This window comes from Cavia porcellus, unplaced genomic scaffold, assembly GCF_034190915.1.
Source record: "Cavia porcellus strain 051 isolate PalLab524CR breed Dunkin Hartley unplaced genomic scaffold, mCavPor4.1 scaffold_29, whole genome shotgun sequence".
NCBI lineage: Eukaryota > Metazoa > Chordata > Mammalia > Rodentia > Caviidae > Cavia > Cavia porcellus.
The window spans coordinates 12,840,597-12,865,389 of NW_026947512.1; the positions used below are offsets into that span (position 1 = coordinate 12,840,597).

Genomic DNA, 24,793 nt, shown 5'->3' on the forward strand with positions numbered 1-24,793 from the left:
GTGACCCATTTTTAAATTTTATTCTAAAGGTGTAACGTAGGCCTACTGAAACCAGTTGTTCAATTTACCTGTCACTGATAGAAACCAGAAAGTCTTTAGGAGTAGAAGAAAATAATTCATAATTTGCAATATCAAGTTGTTTTACTTGAATTGGTTCACAAAGTTCAATAACAAACCTTCAAAAAGAACACAAGACAATCATTTAGATAAACCATTCAAAATAACAGTTCATATTAAATAGGACATAACAATATGCATACACTAGACATCCATTAAAAGTTATTAAAATGTAATGAAGGAGGACTTGTAACCTGAGTTATTCATAAGGGAATCCATATAAGTATTTATCGAGTATATCAACAAGATACCGATTTTGTTCTATCATAGTTTTAAGATTCTTTTTATTTTTAATAACAAAGCATATTCTACGAGAAGAAATTACTAAGAACAGCCAGTGATAATGGAATCTGACTAGTCTACTGGACAGTTTGGAATTTACTTGCATATTATCTTAAAGGTATCAAAGCCTATGATTTAGCAATGTACTCTTAAGGATAACATGGCTCCAATGTTCACCTTTGTGTTTAGTTTGTTACACTGAAGCACAGTGTACAAAAGCAGAAGGAAAAGGTTAAATAGTTACCACAGAAGTAATTAACCAATGGACAATGAAATCATCAGTACCTCCATGGACAATGAAATAATCACCCATTAAAACTGGTAGAAATTATATACTTCATTGATATTAAGATCTATATATGTCAAGTAATTTAGAGTAATAGAAGCCTAACCTGTAATTGTGGGGAAAGACGGTTTTAGGAGAAATTATAAGGAGTGTGAAGAAACTTTAGGAGTGATGGATATCCTTATAATCTTCATTGTGGTGATGTATAAAAATGTCAAATTTATCAAATTATATAGTTGCAGTTTATATCAACCTTAATGAAGCTGTTTGTAAAATGGTGGTGGAAGACAGGTTGTATTTCAGCTACAGAGCATATACTTAAGGACCTAGATTCAATCTCCACTATCAAAACACTATAACAAAAAATATTAGTTAACTATAAGTAATGTGCAAAGATACCACAAAAGTTGCTGCTTAAGAAACAAAAGCATTCTACATACATAAAAGTCCATATGTAAAGGAATTTGGGGAAGGAAAAAATATTCTGACATCTAATATTCCTTTAATAAAGTATCAAATGAGATTTTACATATTGACAAATGCTGAGCAAATCAAAAGCATTAAAATTAACACAGTGCTTAATCTTGGCAAGCAAGAGAACTAAGTTTCAGAAGGTGGAAAATAAAAATGCTCAAGTGGAAGTCAGAATATGTATCTATCTCTCTCCAAAGCCTAAGTATTTTCCACAGTACTACAACATTCTAGTGTTAGAATAAGAACTAAGAAAGTCAGACTTTGATTTGAATAAGTTAAATTCAATTTCAGTTTTGATATACTGTGCAACCACTTATGTATCAGAAATATTTCCCTTGCTTTTTGAGACAGACCCTTACTATGTAGGCAGACCTCAAGCTCACTATGTAGCCTAAGATGGCTTAAACCTTGAGGTGATCCTTCTGCCTCAGCCTCCTAAACTAAAAGCATGTACTATAATCCTTAGCTTGGGTCAGAAATTTTAAAGGCTCAATCGCCAGGTATGGTGGCACCCATATGTATTCCTAGTACCCTGGGAAGCTGAGGCAGGAGCATTACATGTTCAAGACCAGCCCGGACAACTTGGTAACTTAGAGATCTTCTCTCAAAATAAGAAGTAAAAAGGGCTTGAGGATATAAACTCAGTGTAAAGGCTCTGGGTTAAATCCTCAATATCTCAAAAAAAAAAAAAAATCAATGAATCAATAAAGTAACAGATTCAAATGTAACAGGAGTTTGATTTAAAAAATCAAAATTTAAAAGATATAGTAAAAAAGGAAATTTATAAATTTAAATGTGTATAACAGATAATTTTTTTTTTTTTTGGTCTTTTACCTTTTTATCGGTACCGGGGATCGAACCCACGACTGCCTGCTTTCAAGGCAGGCGCTTATGCCGCTGAGCTAAACCCCCAGCCCCAATAGACAATTTTTTTAAAAAATTAAAGTTCAACAGACTAGGCCTAAAGAACATAGAAAACTTAAGTTTTAAGCAGAAATTAGTGAAAGAGAAGACAAAGACATGGTGAGGGAATCGATAAAAGCAAAATGGATAAATTTCCATGGACTTTTAAGGAGAATGATCAAATAACAGATTTTTTTTTTTAAAAAAAAAAGAAAATTTCTAAAGCTGAAAGGAACTTAAACAAAGAGAACAATGTAAAAAACAATTACTATAAAACTTTGAAAGACCAATTCCTAGAACAATTTATCAAAACTAACTGAAGAAAAAGAAAACCACAACTAGTTCTTCCTAATTATCCACACAAGCATAAGACAGTGTATGCACAAGCTTTCTAACATAAATACTGCTTTGCCAAAACAAAAAGTTACAAACAACCCAAATATCTACCAAGTGTAGACTACGTCTACTACACTCGCAAGAAGGAATTTAATGTAATGATCAAAAAGACTGAGGAAGGTCTCTACCATCGGAATATAGAGATGGACAAGATATTTCTAAATTGTAAAATAGATCATTGTAAAAAGAGTATGATGTTTACATCTGTGAAAAGTGGGATAAAAATAAGAATGTATATTTGTATCTTTATAAATATACTATACACACTGTTTTTTACATTGAATTAATTTACAGCTTAAGGCTAAAGTATTCTGTCATTGGAGGGAATTAAGAAACTGATGAGACAAAAAAGAGAGCACAGATACAAACCAGTACTTATGGTTAGGGAACTCTATGATAAAGGGAGCACTATAAATCAGAGGGTAAAGTATGAATTACTAAATAAACAACTATTTAAAAGAAAAATCAGGAGAAGGGGAATGGATACCTCCTAAAGACAATCCACAAAGAAAAAAATCCAGAGAGATTAAAAATCTAAATGTGAAGTGCAAAATCTATATGATCCAAAATCAGGGAAAGATCTGATTTTTAAAAAATTAATATTGTCAGACAGACAAATACAACTACATTAAGCTTTTATTCATTGAAAGAAACTATAAAGAAATTGAAAAGACAATCCATAAAGCAATGAATATACGTACAATATACATTAACATTTTATCTAGGGTGCTTATATTTCATTTTACAATTTAAACTAAGTCATGTCTAGACTTTTTACTAGGCAGTAAGAAAAAAAAAACAAATGTTTTTCTAGAATTAGCAGCATCATATAAGAACTCAATAAACATCTTATCAATAAAAGGATAGGAAGATTCAATGTCCTAAAATATCAAATATTCCAAAATTCATTTAGAGTTGATACAAGTCCAATGAAAATGCCAGTATGAGTTTTTAGGGAACTTAATAAGATCATTGTGAAATTTAAAAGAAAAAAAAAATGAAGAGACATCAAGAGTGAGGACATTTATGAAGGAGATATATAAACTTACTCTATAAGATACTAAGACTTAGAAAACTAAGTTAGTGTAGTTTTACTGTAACAGGTGGTCAAACTACTTAATCAAAATCAGTTAAAGATGTTCTGAGGCTTCTATTGAAATGCACACATAAACATATAATAATAAACACATTACACAAATACATGCTCTGAAACATTAGTGTCAGTAGTTATGACACTTATTCTGCAAACCATAATAATGCAAAATGAATGCTTCATATAACTTCACCCTAGCATGTTTTTGCTTGACATACAAAATATTAAGAGCGTAAAACTTTCAACTCTCTCTGATTACAAGATTTTTACGAATAAAAATACAATCTCCTAATAAACACTTTATGATCTCAGATAATCATTTCCTCAAATTCCACTTACGGAAAAAATGACTTAAGGAAAAAGTAAGTTTAACAGTATGGAGTTACTATGGGTAACGATAAATTGACCAGTGATCATCTCTTATTGCCAACAACAGTTTGGTTCATTTTCTAGTTGAATCTAAAGGTACATGTTTCTGAAAGAAGTGAATCCAAGAGTGGCAGAAAAGAATAAATGTTATCTTCAAGGTTTGAAAAGTGCCTTAACTATTACATACTATTTATTCATTCTAGTAAATTAGCATAATACTGGGGATTTTCCCCATTATTAATCAGAAGCATTTACGTAATGAAATCATGTAATAAACCTAGGTATGTCATATATTATTTACCCCATAAATGTGTTCCTTTTCTTATATTCTTAGTGGAAAAATCACAAATATAAGCAATGAAGCCAAAATCCTAAGAGATTTCTCCTAAATACTTCTCCCCTTTTTCACACCCAATTATTAAGAATTAACGATTTGCTAACCTTTTTCAAATATATCCTAGTTCCTCTGCATACAAACTGGCAATGCTTGTTTTAAAAGTTGGACTATAAAAACAGACTTTGATTTCTCTGCTTTTAACTGCATTCTTCTGTAAACTCACCTGTGAGAACAAACTCTTTAAATTAAATCAGTGAGATGTTACTTCTTTAAACAAATGGCATCTATCATCCATAGTCTTTAAAATAAAATTCAAATGGGAGTGTGACACGTGGCTGTAACCTCAGGAGGCCCAGGCAAGAAGACTGCCATGAGATTGAGACCAATCTGGGTTACATAAGCAAGTTGAAGGCCAGTCTGCATTACATAGTAAAACCTTGCTCAACACCCCCCGTAAATAAATAAATAAATATAAAGCTCAAAAATTGTTAAATTAGAAGCAGCATTAAAGAGCCTACTTACACCTAAACTAACACTCCAGCATAATCTTATCTCCACTCTAAATATACTTTTCTTCTGTCATGCTAAAAGAACCTCTACACATTGCTCCCACTCAACAACCCAGAAGAAATACACTCCTAGCTGGGCATGATGGCGCACACCTGTAATCCCCCAGGAGGCTAAAACAAGAGGACCAAGTGAGTTCAAGGACAGCCCAATGCGCACAGGGAGACTTTGTCTCAAAAAAACCAAACAACAACAACAACAACAGAAATATGCTCCTTTTAAAAGCATTAGGACCCCCCATTTGCCATTTGTTAAGACTCTTACAAGATTCAGCTATAGCACTACCTCCCCTCAAGAAGCCCTCATGTTATTCAGCTCCATCTAAAACACACTTGCCATAGTATCTTTTATAATATTTCATGACTGTTTAATCAGTTATTGTTATTGTTATTGTTTGATTTCTTGTCATCTCTTGGGAAGAAAGGTATTTTGTGCTCAATTTGTAAAGTTCTAGCACTAATCAATCACAAACATTTATTAAATGATTATATGAATAATCAATCTAATAAAAAGCATAACATAATATGTACATATAGAATGTACTTTTAAAAAATTTGTATTACTTACCAAATTTTAGTGCTGCATGGATTCAACATATAAAGGTCCATATTTTCTATAAGAATAGCAGATGTGCTCTATTTCAAAATGAGAAAATGAATGTATCACTTACAGAAAAATTATAAAAAGAAATTATTTCAGTTCTAAATATCTTCAGATTTCTTTTAGATTTTAAAATATACCTAAGCCTGAATCACATGTAGGGGGAAGGAAGGCATAAAATGTAATAATAAAATGTATCAGTTAAGACTATGACATTAAATTATTCCTATAACAATCCATTTAAAATTCAATGTCTACTGCTATAAATTATAAAATATATTATATACTATATAAAATATGAACTATAAATTATAAAATAATTTTCTATTACCTATTTTTAAATTTTCAAAAGGTTTTAAAAGTAAAATAACAGGATATAATAAATATGTAAACTAATATAATGAGAATTAATACAATAAAATATTTTGAAAGGCATAATTCTGCACTTAGTGAATCAGACAAATAGCTCACATTAAAATGTACCTCCCAGCATACCAATCACCAGCATGTGATATTTAAATAAAAATAATTTACACTGAAGTACCTTGGCTTCTGGATTAGCTGCCAAAATTTTGGCTCCACATTCTACTGAGGCATAATTATTTCGATTTTTTTGGACCTTTTTGGTGGCATGTGGTCCTCCATTAGAAGATGGATGCAATGACTGACCTATAGACAAACCTCATTATTAAGTATACATATAATGATTATGATTGAAAAATAATCCCAGAAATAAAATGATTCTAAAAGAAACAAACTATCTTCCAAATAATAATTAAGAGGATGATTAACAGGATATCTTAAAAAGTCATGAGAATTTCAAGATGCTTCATTCTAATACCTTAAAACATCCCTAATGAAAATAAACTACCCACAAAAATGATTCATTTAGTCTAAGTACTGTAACAGAAAATGAATTCTGTCTATGGAAATAATTTTGGGTCTTTGTTACCCCAATACTAAGAATTCTTAATTCTGACATTTATTCTACAAAAGGAAAAAAAGATCACCAAAACAAACCAAAAAACATTTTACTTTGCATATACAGTTTAAAGCATTCTGACTCAGAATTTTTTCCACTTCAATTTTCCTCTTACATAGTGAAATGAAAATCACTGCTATTTTGTCTCATTTTATCCTCAGTAATTTACATGAGTTTTAATTAAGATTAAAATTGCATATAGTTATATAAAGGTAAATGATATATTAAAAAATCAGCAGCAACATTGTAAATTTTACTTTTTTCTTTTTCCACTTCCATAACTTTCTTCTTCCATTCATCGAATGTTGGTATATCCTCTGGATCTTTGGGATTTACCGCAGGTGTAGCATCAGTTTCTCCTGGTTTTACAAGATCAGAACTCTGAAAGAAATGCCAAAAAATAACAGACTTCAAACTTCAAAGAATACAGACTAATTAAGTTTAATTTTATAATAAATGATATTTTAAAAAGTTTTAAGTTAGACTTCTACTAAAAGAACCGCAACCATTTCTATCTAAGCACTGTAAGCTGCATTCCTTCACATTAGAGACGTTCAAAAACGAAAAAGAAATTGCATTATATACTAAGCAAGCAATTACAAACAATACAAATTAATATAATATTTAGTTTTTTAAATCTATCTTACAATTTTTTGTATCATGGTACTTAAGGTTTTATAGAAATATTATATACATCTAAAAAGTTTCCTTTAATAAGTACATTATTTTAACTTAGATTTGAAGTAGATGCAGTACAAGTACTATATACTGTTTATTACTAAGAAAGACATTTTTGTGATCCATATTAACACAGTAGAAGGATTTAACAAGATGCAAAATGCATAACTCTGATAAATTTGACATTAAAATGAAAAAAATTAAAGCAAAATGCTAACATTAAAATGAAAAATCAAAGTATCAGAAATTAATTAAAAATCAAAATATCAAAAACTACATGAAACAATAGACAACTAGAATCTATCTGCAATATATTCAGCCATAGAGGAATTACTGCAACCTAAACAATGCCTACAAATCAGTTAGAGGGAACAGAATAAATATATATAATGAATTCAACAAAAAAGAAAATACATCCTCAGTAATAATTACGGAACGCAAATGAAAACACGATATAAATTATGCCAATCTGATGGAGGATAAAGTTTGGCAATCTGGCAAAGTGTAGTGTATCTGTTCAATCATGGAAAATACAGACTGTTTCAAACATTTCAAAATTTAGTAACAAGGAGCATATATTATCAATTCTATATGTATCTATAAGTATCAGTGAAAATGCACATATATCCAAGCAAACATGCATAAGACTGCTCATTACTGAAGACTGGTATCATGAATAATGAATGACTGAACCTCAAAAACAATGTTGAGTAAAATGCAAAAGGCTGCAGTACAGTCTATACTGCTTAATAACAATATGTGTCGGTACTATTTATGGTTATTTGGAAAGTGCTAAATTAAAATTTTTTAAATCAACACACTGAAGACAATGGTTATAAAAGAGAGGAGGAAGATGATACAGTAAATGAAGAAGAGCATACAGTGTATTTTTTTCTTAAGCTAAATAATGTACAACACATGTTCATTATGCAATCATTTCTGTATTCCTAAGTCAATGCTTACTGTGCTTATTAACAATGTCTTTAAAGTGTGTAAAGTCTGTTTAGAGGACTAATTTTGGTAAACAGTACAAATTTCATTTTATACAGGTTTGCTATATTAGGGCATGCTTTTGAATATTTGAATACTAATATAAAATAAAAATTATTTCTAGAATTACATATTTTCTGGTCTTAGAAATAGAATCATTCCCAACCCTGCCTTTAGGAAGACTTAGAAATCTTGCTGCCGGCTGGGGATTTAGTTCAGTGGCATTAGTGCCTGCCTTGCAAGTGCATGGTCTTGAGTTCAATCCCTAGTACCAATAAAAAAAAATAAAAAAAAACAAGAGTTGCAGTTTATATATTGGGGCTGGGGATTTAGCTCAGCGGCATAAGCGCCTGCCTTGCAAGCAGGCAGTCGTGGGTTCGATCCCCGGTACCGATAAAAAGGAAAAACACACACACAAAAAAGAAATCTTGCTGCCACACAACTTTCTCCTTTTTTTATCTTGGAGTGTTTCTGCAGAACCACCTAGGCACCTTAAGGAAATATGTGCCTGCTAAGGATGGAGGTGAGGGTAGAGGATAAAATACAGATTACAGAACTAGCATTTGATTTAAAAATTAAATTGTTTAAATCTAATTTGAATGCATTGAAAAATAAAGGCAATTATAAAAATGAACCTAAGATACTAAAAAGTAAAACCTAAATACAAAATTGCCACAGTGCAGGGAGGGAATATATATGCCCATTAAGTTCCAAGCAAAGAAACCACTATTTCCTCTTAACAACAATAAAAGAACTAAACAATACAGTAAAACTTTGTGACACAGACTACAAACAATACAATAAATTCACATTGTAATGTACTGTGTATAACCTTGGCAAATGGTATCCTATAGATCTCTGAACTAACAAAGACAGCTGGAAGATCTACCTGCATATGGAAGCAAACTCTGTTATTCATAACAAACTTAACCAGGAAGAGTTATCTTGCATTGGAGGTCACATAAAATTACTGAATATTGTATTACTCATTGCTTATCATCTGTGACATTTTTCAGGGACACGATTTAGAAGGTAATTAACAAATTAAAATTCCACTCATTTGCCTACTAGCACAGATTGACAAACACTATATGTCTCTTAGGGTAATGAAGAGTAGTTTCTGTCTGCTACTAGTTAAGGACATTAGGACTGAGCTGGTCACTATGCTTTAAATAGCTCCACGGGAGACATGTCTTAATGTTTCTCTAACTTTACTTATAGTAGTGAAATCTGTGAACTACACTTTAACATATGTTTGACTTGGTTTCACTGAGAAGATTAAAATTAGTTCAAGCTGCTGATCTGTGAAATGTTGAGCACCTACAAGAAGCCTCATAAATATAGCTTTCCAGTGACGCTGTTTCCAGAATAAAGTGCAGTTAGTTTTAAGTGTAAACACACTGAGAACTGGTGAGAAGACAAAGTGGAGAAAAGAATACCCCAAATTTAAAAGGAATAAATGTGGATGGGGTGTGCAATATATCGAACAACTCTTTAATTCCACATGTTTTGTTTTTAAGTTCATGAAGAAGTCTTATCTTTTATTTAGTTGTTTCTAACCTGAAGTGAGCTTTAACTTAACAGTTTCTTCAGGAAATTTTGTATCAGCCTGTACCTGAACACAATGAAGATCTTAGAAAAAGAATATAAAACTGTTCCACTATGATAAACCTTGTCTTTATTTTAAGAAAAATATTCTGACATGTAAGTTAGTCTAATTTTATTCTGCACATACATAACAAAAGATAGAATGTCTCTTGAGAATAACTCTGAGGGGTAAGTTTAATTTGGTGTTACTAAGTTACAGCTTCTATACTGTTCTCTAAGACACAGCTTAAATAAGGACATCAAGTATGTAGTGTCAAATAACTGGTACTGGCTGAAAATCATTTAATTATCAATAATCGAAGAGCATTCATACTTTACATGTAAATACTGCAGTGAAACAACCTGACATGTAAATATTACAGTGGAATATTATACTGTATCATGAAGTGACTACTTGCTCCCAAGAATCACAGTTTATATCAGTTCCACACATAGTTACTTAAACGTTCTAATTTTATAGGCAGCAAATTATAAAATCGGCTAAAAGCAAAAAAAAAGCACTGTATAATAAAGTAGGAGATGGTGCCAATTATATACCAACCTCATTTTTTACATTATCTGAAGCATTCAATGCAGATTTTGGATTGTCACCACCTTGTTCACTTGCTGAAGCTTTTGATTCAAATTCTGATTTTGTTATCTTCCCTTTGCCATGTGAAGATGACACATTTTCTATATGCTGGCCAACAAGGCTATTTGAAACCAAAAGATAAATAAATTTTAGCTTGCTAACAAGTTTTATACAATCTAAAGTGTTGTAATTATCATTATACAGAGTAAATCAAGAAAAGAACAGAGATCAGACTTTTTTATGTCAGTAGAGTTCAAGTATACAGCAAAGTCCATTCAAACATGGTACTACTGTCATCACAAAGTCCTATCGAGGAGAAATCACTGTCTGCTCATACCCACCTCTCAGGCGGACTGACAAAGGAAGGCTGTTGAACTGGAGCATCTGGGTCAAGGGCCTCACCAACATCACAGTTGGTTTCAGAGTGTTCAGTTTCACTTGGCTTGGTAATAGGGACAGTACCAGATTTTTCTATTTCACTAAAAGAAGAAACAAAAATGACAACCTGGTAATCTAATGCGCCTAATGTAAGGCAATTTATAAATTCTATTAATGATTTCCAAAACATAATCTAAGCCAAAGAAAGAAGAATGCTTTCCAGTTCTGCAATGTTTTCAAGAATTCGTCATTTTAAATCATGTAGTAACTACTGCTCAGTCCCTGCTTCTAGAAAAAGTAATGACCAAATTTTGAAATCACATCTTATAAATTAGTATTTGGTCTTATAAAAAGTAAGATTTTAAAAATTATTGTATATGTAGACTATCTAAAGTTAAATGTTAGCATATTAATTTCACCAACGTGACAGTTACAGTCTATAGTTATCAAAACTCTTATCTCTAAACATATCATTGAAGTTCCAAGGCACTTTTAGAATTTCATTTTAAAAAATATACTGACATGAGTCCTTGTCTCATCTCCCTTTTCTTATCAATTCTATTTAATATAATGGGAGAACAGGAGGCATTATTCACATATTCAGTATCTAGGCTAAAGCTGTTTCTGAAGTATTATTTCTTAAGAAATTTAAGAATTTAATAAATTTGAAAAATTATTATTTCTAAATACACATTCTGTTTTCCTTTCCCTTTCTGGGAAGTCGTTAAAAGGTAAGTGTAATACCTCTATGTATATCTCCTTTAGCAAACACTACAGATGGCAAACCTTCTAGAGCTTTCGGTAACAACAGCTATGACACACATGCCATCAGTTTACCACCGCTGGCCTAGGCCCTCACATTCCCAAGGAAGACAGGCACTGGAAACAGCTTGTAAAAAAAGGTAATATGATTATAATAGTGATATTAAGTGACACATGTGAGATATTATTCTATGTATCTATATTCACTCCTTTGATAAAGGAAAATCTTAATGTAGTAGTAAGAGAAAGGCATTTTGTTTTGCTCTTTAGATTACTGCTGAAAGGAGCTCAGAGGAGTAAACAACTGATTTTCTAAAGCAGTGATGACTTAAATACTATAATTAAATTTGAAAAAGCAGCTATTTGCATAAAGATATAACTATGAATGGAATTCCCATGAGCCTTAATGGAGATGAATAATCTGACATTTAAATTTTAGATAAATATGAAAAAGATTGTCAAACACCTACGCAGAGCCTCACTTTGCCTATACTATGTAGAGGCTTCCTGAGTAGGACGTAATCAATTTCACTGAGTTAAACAGCTAAAAAACAAATAAACAAAAGACCTCTTAAAGTCCATTCAGAACACATAACACACAGATACTATTAAGTCTACTGTCTAGTCTAGACTTCAACATTGACTATCACAGCTGCCATATCCTATAAAGGAAGTTTTCATCATTAGGGATTTTTTTTTCTCCCTTTGTAATGACTTACTCAAGCTTTTCAGTTGGAGTGATTTCTGAGGTAGATAAGCTGGAAGTATTTTCTACATTTTCATTGCTCATGACTACACTGGAAGAGTCTTCATGTAAATCAACTGCAGGCAGTGTCTCAGTCACAGGTGGTCTTAACTTTTGTGACTCTATATTCTGTTAAAATAAAGTTAACTAGTGAGAATAAATCATCTCTTTTGCTGAACAAAATTTACAAAAAGCTGAAAAATGACCATAAATAAGAATATTCACTAAAACATACTTTTATAAAATCCTTTCTTCTAACTACCACTAAGGGCATATAGTTCACATTAAAAAAAAAGTATGTATACATTTTTCATAGTACTTAAAAGTAGCATAAAGAGCTTGCCTTTCTCCTTTCCTACTTTTTACTATATTATCAGAACCTACAAATATTTCCTCTAAATGTACATAAAAGCCTTAATACCAACTAACAAGTCCTATATAAATATATAAGACAGTACAACACATAGTCCTTGCCCCTAAGCAGTTTAGGAAATGGTGTGTATCCAGAAATAACAATATAAGATACACCTGAGTGACATTATAAAATAATGATTCTTTGTATTCCTTGAGTCTTTAATAATGCCTTGGGACATCCTTCCAAACACTAAAATCTACCTTATACTTTTTCACAATCAAAACCTCTTACAGGAAGCACATCCTCCCCCACAGTCAATGAGAAATAGAATTTCTTAATTTTTTGTTTTTTCTGATACAGGGTATCACTCTATGTACTTCTTTCAACTCAAAGGGCTAGTAAAGGACAACACAAAACAGACCATATGGTAAAAAGAATACAAAGCACGATCATGTGGACTACTTCCACTGAAAAATTCATAAATATACACTGCATGTTTATGATGGAGGCTTTGAAAAAGGCCTACCATATCACCAGATAGTATCACTTCAATACTATATTCAAAAAATTTTAAATGAGCCATTTTACATTGTTTTTTCTACCCAAGTCTTCAAAAATCATGCTTAACAGTAACTCTCAGCACAGACTAGCCATACTTCAAGTGCTCAATAGCCACATGTGATTATTGTACTAAACAACATAAATATACCAGCTGCATCAAACACCTCACTGAGCATGAGTGTATCAAGATAAAGAATCAAGAAAACATATGGGAGGAACGTTCAGGACAATCACATAACTTGAAGGACAACAGGTAACACTTTTCTCTTACTCCTATGTACGTATCTTCAACAAATGTCTTCCAAAACCCAATGAAATGAAACTCACTTTACATCCTTAGCCCAGCAAGTCATAGAAGAGCACTAACTGTATTAACAAAGAAACATAATTTTCTCTCATTCTGACTTTAACATTTTTTTTAATATGAGACACTAAGATTTGCCTTAATGTTTCTACCTCTATATCAAATATCCAGTTCCTACAGCTATTGCTGATATTAAACTGTTTCCAGATGTTTCAACATTCTGAGTTTACAGTGTATTTATTTTAGTTTTTAATATCTTTCACAAACACTGGTGCACAACATGGAATAACATTCTACTTATTACCTATTAATTCATATTTCATGCATGTGAAAACACTCATATTAAACTACTGTTCTCTACATAAAATACTTTTTGTTGTACAGGAGACAGTTTACAAAACATTTATCTGAAAATATGAAGAGAGAAGACATACTATGAGCCAAATTGTTTTTTATTTTAAAAAGAATAAAATCAAGCAAAACAGAATAAAGTCAATCAAACAAAACAATGAAGGCTATTAGGGACTTCAAAACAAGATAATAGGAAATCAACAGTGGCTACCATAATATATCTTGTTATCTTCAAAACAGTTGCCCAAACCATCAGACATAATAAAAAGTAAACAAAACAGAATAAAACCAAACAAAACACAACAATGATTAACAATATAGGACTTCAAAACAAGATAACAGGAAATTAATAATGGCTACCATAAGGCCTCATTATCATCAGTACTGCTGTCCACACCAACAGATGTAGGCATGTAAAATTAACCAAACACTAGAAGAACTTGCTTCTTTACTTTGGTATCTTTTCAGAAATTTCAGGTGTGACTTCTAATTTCTGCTGTGGCTGTGTCTCCTCAACTTAATTCTGTGTGGGCTGAGGTCTGAAATTGTGTTTCACAGCTTCATTATGTTTTCCTGTGTTCCTCTCAATCAGTCCACTGCTGCATCCCAAGAGCTTTCTGCATTGGCTGCCTATCCCTCAGTCTAATGAATTGGACTAGGCACCTGAGCTCCCCTGATTTGGTGTTCCTAGAGTGGTAGTCACAGGGCAATGGCTTATTGATGATCCCGATAGCAGCAGGGCTTTGGGGTGTGGCTTCTTCTCCAGGCTAGTGCTGGGCTCACCAGATCTTTCCAGGCCACTGGTGTGTGGTCTTGGGAATTGGCTTCTTCCTATTAACTCTATCTGTTGACAGGTTTGGTTCGGCTTTGATATCTCTTTGTTGAGTTTCTGTCAAGTTCATTTGTCTCTCTGTAACAATGGGTACAATGTGGTCTCCCATTACAACTGTGCTATTGCTCATCTAATTTTCCATGTCCACCACTGTCTTACACAGTTGGGTGCTCCTGTATTAGTTGCACATATACTTATGATTGTTATGGCTTTCATGCCGTCTCCAGATACCTCATTGACCCCACTCAATCTTGTGTTGTTCCTCTTTGCTTCATCTTGTAGCTGCTGGGTTAATTTCTCATGGTCTCTTTATGATTGTTATGGCTTTCGTGCCATCTCCAGATACCGCATTGACCCCACTCAATCTTGTGTTGTTCCTCTTTGCTTCATCTTGTAGCTGCTGGGTTAATTTCTCATGGTCTCTTGCTAGTTTAGAGATATCTTTCTTTACTAGCTGCAATTCTGTCTTCAAGATCTGAAATTCTATCCTTTTCTTTGGTCAATCTGTTACATATACTTTTAATGGAGGTTTTAATCTCCTGGGTCTCTGTTTGGATCTGTTTTAAGGATTCCATTTCTCTACGTTGGGCATTTTTTGTTCCCATCTTTTTCTAAGCTCATCTATTCTTTTATTTGTGTCTTCTCTATTATCTTTGACTTAAAGCATCATTTCTTTCTGTACCCGAGAGATCGTTTTTTTCTATAGCCTTTTCCACTTTTTTTTTTTTTTTTTTTGGTCACCTCTGTAGTTATCATTTCAGAAAGTTCCAGTGTTTGACTTCCAAATTTATCCACCTTGTTGAGTTCCAGGTCTGTCTTAGGTAGTCTGGGAGTCTGGGGCCTTTGCATCATGTCATTCTTTACTTTCTCTTTATTTTATTTTGTCTTCTATGTTTAACTCATACTTCTGCTTCAGAAAGAATAATCAAATTTATTACAAATGTATGACTCTAAAAAGCAGTACTATAAGGAGGTAAATAATATTAAGTCCCACTGCACAGTAATTAAAAATAAAAAAATAACAATATACAAATATGGAAGCCAAACAGGTATGCTATCTCATGGAGGAGCATGTTAAAAACAAAAGCAACACAACTTACTTGTACATCCACAATAGTCTCATCTTTTAATTTATTTTCTTCTGGAGGAATTGGTAAGTCTGAACTTGGTTTTCCTGATAATTCAGCATTTACAGGTACCTTTCTTTCATTCTGTAAGGCAATAAGGAAAAAAAGAATAACTGATACAATTATTTCAAGAGTTCTCTAACAACAATAAAGACCATCTCTTTCTACACTTTAAAACCAACTATGGTCTATATTATCTTATCTTGCATCCTCCTACTTTCCAATATTATCAATATTTATCATAGTAAATATTCTACATGCCTAGCACTTCAATATTTGATAAAATGAATGTACATACAGCATTTTGTTTCATCCTGCATGTCTTTAAATGTTTCTTAGAATACAAATTTGATAAAAACAAAGTCTATGTTCATTTTTCTTGAGCCTATCTGTACATTTCAGATATATAAATGCTTGCTAAAAAGAATGTTTCCCCCTAGAGCTTTGCTTATTTGGTCTCCAAATATCTCAAAGAAGAAATTAGATTTATTAGCCTCATGGATTGTGGTGAAAAACATAAAATTATAGTTTTCTGGAAGGTAAGTAACTAGCAAATCTTCAAAATTTTAAATGCTCTATCCTAGAAATATATTCTACATAACTCAACAAATCTCTTCTAAATATTGTGCTAAAAAAAAGCATGTAAATGTGTTGCAAAAATGGGCACCGATAAACGCATTGTATCCATGAATACATATGCACAGACACATCTGGGAAACAATGCATAAGCCCATCAAGAAGGATATAATTAATAAACTAGATTTATCTGTGATATATGAAAATGCAGTCATTCAAAAGAACACAGCAACATGTGAGACATGATTTGGGAAGGTATAAATAAATCTGTAGAATATTTATAAGATATTTTAATAGAAATAATGTTAGTTTGTATATCTATAGCCCCAGAAAAAGACCTGAACATTTTTATAAGAAATTGTTAACTGTAGTTTCTTTAGGAAGGGAGTAGTATATCAGTATGAACATTTTACAGTTAGTATAAATTACTTTTATGATTTAAAATACATTGAAGTTGGAGGCAAAAGGTAAATCTAGTTAATATTCATCTTTACCATTTAAAATGATAAAAAATACATGAGTTAGAGACATCACATTTTTTTGGATTCTCTCTATTCACTGTATTTAATCATGTAAAACTACAAATTCTCCCTGTAATACTCAATTTCAAATAGTTTTGTATTTATAAAATTGGGGTTTCTTTAGAAATCCTCTAAGTGCTCACAGCATTAATAAGACACCATTAACTGTAAATAGTGGTGCATGCCCTTAATTCCAGCATGTAGGAGGCTGAGAAGAGGATCACAAGTTCAAGCTCAAAATGGACAACATAGTGAGATCCTTTATCAAAATAAAAAATTCAAAGGGTAATGAGGATGTAGTTCAGTATTCAACTTCCAGTGGGAGGGAGGCGCGGGGGCGGGGAATAAGTAAGAGAGAATGTACTTCTAGTTTTCTGAACATGCACTATTTTTTCTTACTGTAGAACTGAGTCTAAGGATGCTAATGAAATCCTAAATATAAACAACAATAATAAACACACAGTCTCTGAGTTACCTTAATTTCAAAATTATTTGAGTTAACTCTTTATTCCTATACACCTTGAGTATAGCAAGGATAATACAGAACTCCACTGAAAACTGCAACACTATTTTTAAAGATAGTCTACACACAAAATAATGTCAACTCTATTTAAGGTACCTTTTTCTGGAATTGTACATCTTCATTTTCTAGTGCACAATTATCATCTTGAGAGTAATACGATTTTGCAGAAGCTGAAGAACTCTCTTTACAACACACATGCCAACTGGGAAGCCTGTAAAATATCCACAACCAGAAACAACAAAATAAAACAAAAAAGAATTAAAAAAAAATAATTAAGTCACTATAGTTCCTACATGGGCTAGAATTTGAGGCAATAAAGTGAAGTTCCCATCCTAATACCCTTAAGAGCTAAATAACTTAAAAGTGTTTAATCCTAAGAAAAACATTATTACCAGCATCCTAAGACATTATAAAGTCTTTGAAGACACAACAAAAGATTTCACAGAAGCAATATTTGGTAACTATATTCCAAAGAGGAACAGAAATGCTGTCAAGGAGCTAATCTACACAGAAGTACCAGATGTCAATGAGACTATAAGCTCTACTAAATATTTAACAGCAAAAACTCTAAAAGTTAACTTTTCTGAAGTACAGAAACTTTCAAATTACTTTTACATAGAAAATGATATAAAAATTAACAGAAATATTATACACAAATGAATTACAAAGGCTATTAGTATAAATAAATAAGATACAAAGATTTTTTAAAAAGAACAAAAAAGCCTGAGAATACACCAAACAAAGAATGTATCACTGTTAGCATCAAGTAGTTTATCTTTGACATTCAAAACTGGTTTGACATAATAAAATATTTGGTTTTCTATTTGAAAATATGATTATATCCACTGAAGAACTTACCACTTACCAAGACTTTTAATCAATAATAAGTATCTAACATGAAAAATACATGGATAATAGATAATACACTAGTGAAGAAACCTAAATACAAACCTATATAGGTCCATCATCACTGGTATCACATAGTATAGGGTAAAAAAGATTTAAAAAAGAATAATAATTTACAAAGGCGTCTATCTATATTAGTTTCAGATAAGTTTAGGGACCGAGGATATAGCTGAACGGCACCTGCCTTGCAAGCATGAGGTCGTGAGTTCAATTTCTGGTACTATCAAAAAAAAAAAAAAAACCCAACAGATAACAAGTTTATATAAATGTAAAATTCAAAAGAATCAACATTTTAAAAACTTCTGTATGTAAAAATATATTCCTAGGTATAATACTATGAAACACAGTAATGTTATTAAAAAGAGCTTATCCATTTTACTAGAATAAATATCAGTTTCACACAATTCAAAATGATAACATTCAGCAGTTTTGAAATCCATGGTTAATATGTATAAAGGCAAACATTTTATGTAAAAAAAAATAAGGCAGAAATAGTCAAGAAGATTCTAAGAAGAGGAAACCAGAACTATATGAAACTATAATAACCATAGCAATTGGTCCTGAGAAGAAAGAGAGAAAGGGAACCCCAACACGTCTAGAAAGAGAAATTCCAGTTTGATAGCTGTAAAACAAGGAAAAAAGGGAGACCAGTCCAGATGGGAAAGTATCACAACTCCAGATGAGTCAAAGGATGAAACTGACAGCACAACTGATGGTTATTGGAAAGTTTGGAGTACCACATAATGAATAAAATAGTTATAATTAAATAGAAAAGTAAGAAAACTTAATAAAACAAGTTAAATATTCCAGGAAAATAAAAAAAAAAAATGTTACCAAATAGTAAAGAGATTAGATTCTACCTGTATGGGTTAGCTTTGACAGGATTAACAGACTAACAACAGTGTAACACTGGATACTGATTGATCTCAATCAAATTACAAGAGAAACACATCAGCAGCATATAGTTAGAAGAACCTGATCATGTGCAGTAAATAATAGTAAAGTAACAAGGCAATTATTTTACAGACAAAAAGGTAAAACCAAATTAGTCAGTTAAGAGATGAAAGTTAAGAGAGTTTCCTCCAAAAATGAAATGAGGAAAAGAACAAGTGTGTGGGGGTGGAGGTATACCAGACCTTTTAAACTATTTGACTTTTTAAATTACCAAAGCTTTATAACAAAAATTAAAAAAGGAAAAGAGTAAGATACATAATAATAGTGGTGTGCTAATGTGCATATCAATTTCTCTGAAAGAATCTTTTTGAAAAAAATATCACCTTGCTTGTATACATAAGGAAAATTAGGTAGCTGTGTGATAGGGACAACAGAAAGTTATTTTCCACTGACTGAATCATTTATATCTTTTGAATTCTGAAACTCAAGATTATATTTGCTATTCAAAACTTTATAAGAAATCTAAAAAAATAAAAATAAATATTTACTTTTATTGGAAATTTTTATGCTATATTAGCAAGACACAAATCTGTACATATCATCTTAGCATCCTTAGTTGTCCTCCCTTATTATGGTTTTGCTTTCTGCAGTTTCAGCTATCCACAGTCAATCGCATTCCAAAAATATCATATGGAAGATTCCCGAAATAATTTACATTTTAAGCTACACATTCTTTCTTGCAGCATGATAAAATCTTGCACTGTCCTATCAAGGACGTGAGTCATCCCTTTGTCTATCATATCCACACCCTACACTCTACCCACCCATTAGTGATTTACTAACCATGTGGGTTACAGCAGGATCTCAGTGCCTATATTCACCTACCCTTATTTTATTTAATAACAGCCTCAATAGACAAGAGTAATGATGGTGGCAATTTGGATGTGACAAAACGAAGCTTTAAAGTACTTTCTTTAATTGAAAAGGTAAAAACACAGTATTTTTAGACCACATTAATAATGCTTTTATTATAACATATTGTTGTAATTGTTCTATTTTACTAGGAGTTGTGGTTAATCTACTATGCCTAATTTATAAATTAAAATTCATCACAGGAACGCATCTAGGTATGCAAAAATCATAAGACTCAAAACCATCTATAGACATCCATTGCAGTCCTGCAATATATCCCCTGCAGGTAAACCTGGATTACTGTACATACAATTGAACAGCAAGAAGTTTGAACAACTAAAACTCAAGGTATTATTTTTGTGATTATGCCACTTCCTTCTCTTTATCTATTTCTAGTCTTTGTAAATTTCTACCATGAATATGTACTGCTTTTATAATCAACAACTTTTTGTGTGTGAGCCCTTTTAACTAGTTAGTATAAAAAGATATTAAATCTCATGATTCTTGTTTTCAATTGTCATATAATGAAATTACATAACCCTAAGTTCTAAGTTTTAGAAATAAACATTTATTTGCTCAAATATTCACAAAGTCTTATCCACCTTAAAGAATTAATGAAGTATATTCCCTCATAATGGTCAGTATAATGGTATATATAAACTGACCATTCCTGCACAATTCCCACTTAAGAATAGATGTTGATTAAAGTAGATAACCCTGTGATATGGTTTTGGTTTTAATAAGGGGAGGCACAAAATTCAAAGCTATAAGAATCTTTGTCCTCAAGGTCTGGGTTCTAACCACTTAAGGTTCACGTACATACACTACCAGGATATCAGTCTGTGCTAAGTGTCAGGCTTCTGAAATATCACAGGATGGATTTTTAATAGAACCATAAGAAAAAATGTCTAAAACATATAAAGAATTTTCACCAATATCAGTAAAGAAATTTTAAGCCATCAAAGTAAACAAAAGTATCTCAAACTCACTCTCAACTTTGCTGAACAAAAATGAATCTCTCAATGCAACTTTTACTTTCAACAAGTCACCCAGATATTTTCCTTCCCATTAAGAACCAGTGGATCATACTGGGATGATTTGGTACTTTGTTATGTGACTAAATGGGCCAGCTTCTATGTTATTTGAACAACTTCCTACAACTGTATGAAAATCCCTAACGAAACCCTAATGAAATTAGTTTCTTTCTAAACCTGTAAAAGATATATGCCCCTTGCAAACCTTTTCATCCTTTCTCATTTCAAAAAAATTGACAATTCCTGTTACTTAGTTGGTATTTATGATAAATTTCTTAAAAATGAATTTGACAGTCTGTAATCTGACCTTACAAATCAATCCTTCAAATACAAGGTGCTTGATAAGTATTTGCTAACTATGTAAGAGTTCTCTGTGAAAAATTGTCAGATAGCACACAGCAGAAATAAAATTTAGCCATTTTGTCCTCTCTAATCAGTACCACCACTAGTATTATCACTCTGCCCATGCAACATAATGTACACACAAATTTAAAAAATGGGGATGGGGGACAAAGGGAAAGAGACACTATGAATATGATTCTGGAAGCTATAAGGATATTTATCTTTTTTACCAATTATTCCCCCACCAATGTGGCATTGATCAGACAGATATTTATAGAGTGTAACTAAATATCTTATTTAAAATCACATGAGTGTCATTTAGGTCAGTGATCTTTTAGTGCTTTCAATGATAAGAAACAGCCCGCTAGGGCATGCATGCCATGTATTTGTCATTGATTTAAGATATCAAACATTTACACACTTTGGAGATAAGTGTCTTTCCATTCAATCAGAGGGTCACAATAACAGAGGTAAGGTAAGGATCTGCAGAAGTGCATATTACAAGAAAATACATGACAATTTACTAGTTGGCTTAACCTGACAAAAGAATAAGGACTAGTCCTTATTCACACAGTCGTACAATCTTGGAGAAATTCATTAAGTATTTCTATGTGTCTGTTTCTTCATAGAAAACAGAAGTATTACCTACTTCATGTTACTCATTTGAGGACTTGGTGAAATACATGTTACTAAAGTTGTTTAACAATTTGAAGCACATAAACACAATATTAATATTTATAATGCTCATAAAGAAAAACATTACAGATTTTGAGAAAGAATAATAGGTGGTACATTTTTTTCCTGAGAACATGGTTCAGAGAAAAACTAAATTAACATTGATGGTTTTGAGTAACAGACTATTTTCTGGTGCAGTTCTAGATTCAGAAAAATTTTAACATAGATGGGTTTAGTTAATACAGACTACTCTGTGGAGCAGTTCTAGATTCCCCAGTAAAGAGATTTCCCAGGTGACTCCTGCTCATGCATACAAGATATCCTTCCCCACTACCAATATTTCCCACCATAGTGTTACAGTTGTTCCAAGTAGTGAAACTACACTGATACACTGTCACTCAGACCACAATTTATATTAGGGCTTCCTTTTAAGTTCTATGGGTTGGCAAATGTATAAGAGCATGTGTCTTAGTTACTTTTCTCATTGCTGAGACAAACACCCTACATCCAACCCTTGACTAACCCTGGGTCCAGCAGACTCATCTCTTACTTTTCTACCGTAACACTGTACTTCAGTGCTACATTAGCTAGCTACGTGTCTCAGTATTTTTACATGAGATGTACAGGAAGTAACCTATGTGCTTACCCACTTGTTATGATGAACAGGAGCACACACATGTGCAAAAGTGGCAAAACGGGATTTGGACCCAGTTTTATAATCCATGGAACACTTTATGTGCATGTTTATTCAAGAATCACATATGGTCCAACAGACCCACACCACTTTAGGATTTGTTTTTTTTTTTTAAAAAGGTGTCTTTTGATTTTTCTGGTAGAAGTAGGCTAATCAATAAACAACATATGAAAAAATAGATTTCCAAATTCTGGAGGAGGTCAAAAGTGAATAATCAGATTACATGTGCATGGATAATGAAAATGGTCTATTATGATAAAATAAAATGCTCTCAGAAGAGTGGTATGGCTGGATGACGATGACGATGATGATGATGATGACGATGATGATAAAGATGACAACGTCAACATCAATTCTGACACTGACCATGTAAGCCAAAGTTCCTAGAACAAGGAAATGGAACAAGAGTGGACTGATACATAGGAAATGCAGACCTTCTAGTTTCATAGGAACAAAAAATCAGCAATATAAGTACATATTACACTAGTCAATATATTGCAAAATGGCCATGCAACCACATGGAAAAAAGCAGTGTTAAAAATAAGGTCCAAAGTTACAACTATGCCTGACAATACAGTGAAGGTTTTGGCAGGGGTGAAACTTATTGGACAGAATGTCAGCACTGCCAATGAATATTGGAAAGTGTAACAGACAACATGGCACAAGATGCTGTGAAATACACAAAGACTGAAATGCAAGTAAAATGCATGCACTAGTAGCCATATTCAAAAATGCATTTATTATGATACCCAACTAGTGGAATTGAAAGCATTTCCAAGTCTGCTGTACTTAGCACAGATTTCTTATGGTAAACACAGGTATGTAAAGACTTATCGAAAAGCACTGAATCGAAATATTACATAAAAATTCAGGCCCTTGCAGATACAAAGACTTACTATGCTTTCTGTTTGATTATTTATACTGGAACTTAGTCATGATCTTTATTTGTATAATAATAAATCAAACGATGACACGAACAGACTTGTTGCTCCTATCTCATCAACTAATCAGAATGTGACATTTAACAATTGGTTTATCAGTTTCCATTTGATGTTGTATTTGCTAACAAAGCATAAGCTGACCAGCACAGGAACTGTAGGAACAAAGCAGAAATTGCAAATGAAATGTTGCAGTTTCAAAACAGGATAACTGTATAGTTCAATCTTTGAATTTCAGAAACATAAAAAACTGTTACTGCTGATATCAACATTTCACCATGATGGAAAATACTGATAGAGAAACTTTTTGTCAAGGAAGCCTGAGATGGACACTTTCTGCAACAGAACTCAATATGGAACAGATTTGGTTCATGAGTTATGCAGCATCTATGATGTCACTCGAAACACAAATCATTGACCAATGGCTGTATTTCACTTGATCCTAACCTATCAAACTATGTGTGACATTGATAGTTTATAAACAAAATAACAAGTGCAAACTATCACAGAGCAATTTTCTTCAAGGACTGGGGCTGGAGCTCTTAAGAGATCATTTACAGCAAAGGAAAAACTAATTTTCTGCCAGGGAACTATGCAAAAAGATTGTGGAGCACACTGATGAGCAATGGTAACAGATGAACAGGCAGGCACAGCATGACAAAGACCTACTAGGACAAAAGGAAAACAAAACAGATGTCAACTATGCCCTACAAGAAAAAGCAGGAAAACAAAACACACATTATAAGTGTAATACTTGTATATGGAACATGCAGTTGCCATGTCTGAAGACTGCCTTAGGTGTGACAGTTGAAGCAAACCGTATTTCTATGGTAGACTTCTGTTTGTATTTATATTGTAGCCCACATAGGTGTTTATTTTTGATGTTATGCTTTAGGTTTTATAACCAAGTAAACAGCTGATGTGAAAATGCTGAAGTCTAAGTACTCATTATATATTTGATATTTTATTTTACTGACACCTTATTTCCCCACTAAGTGCATGTTGTACAATGTAAAGCTCCTGACAAAACAGAAAGAGAAGATACCTGACATGACTGCCACATAGGAAAGCTAAGCATACATGCTGTCTGTCAGTGTGAGACGTGTGAAA

The 24,793-nt window shown here is 32.3% G+C and overlaps 1 protein-coding gene across 4 annotated transcripts in view; it reads right to left on the reverse strand.

Moving 5' to 3' along the window:
• Positions 1–24,793, reverse strand: part of Suco (SUN domain containing ossification factor) — a 77,657-nt gene that overhangs the window by 34,929 nt on the left and 17,935 nt on the right. For all 4 annotated transcript variants that reach the window (XM_063240047.1, XM_013157840.2, XM_063240048.1 and 1 more), the window contains exons 2-10: positions 17,385–17,499; positions 15,642–15,752; positions 12,113–12,267; positions 10,595–10,732; positions 10,224–10,374; positions 6,664–6,787; positions 5,969–6,093; positions 5,392–5,459; positions 69–176 (exon numbers count right to left, since the gene is read on the reverse strand). In XM_063240047.1, coding sequence (XP_063096117.1) covers positions 69–176; positions 5,392–5,459; positions 5,969–6,093; positions 6,664–6,787; positions 10,224–10,374; positions 10,595–10,732; positions 12,113–12,267; positions 15,642–15,752; positions 17,385–17,499 — 1,095 coding nt within the window. The remainder of the gene's footprint in view (positions 1–68; positions 177–5,391; positions 5,460–5,968; positions 6,094–6,663; positions 6,788–10,223; positions 10,375–10,594; positions 10,733–12,112; positions 12,268–15,641; positions 15,753–17,384; positions 17,500–24,793) is intronic.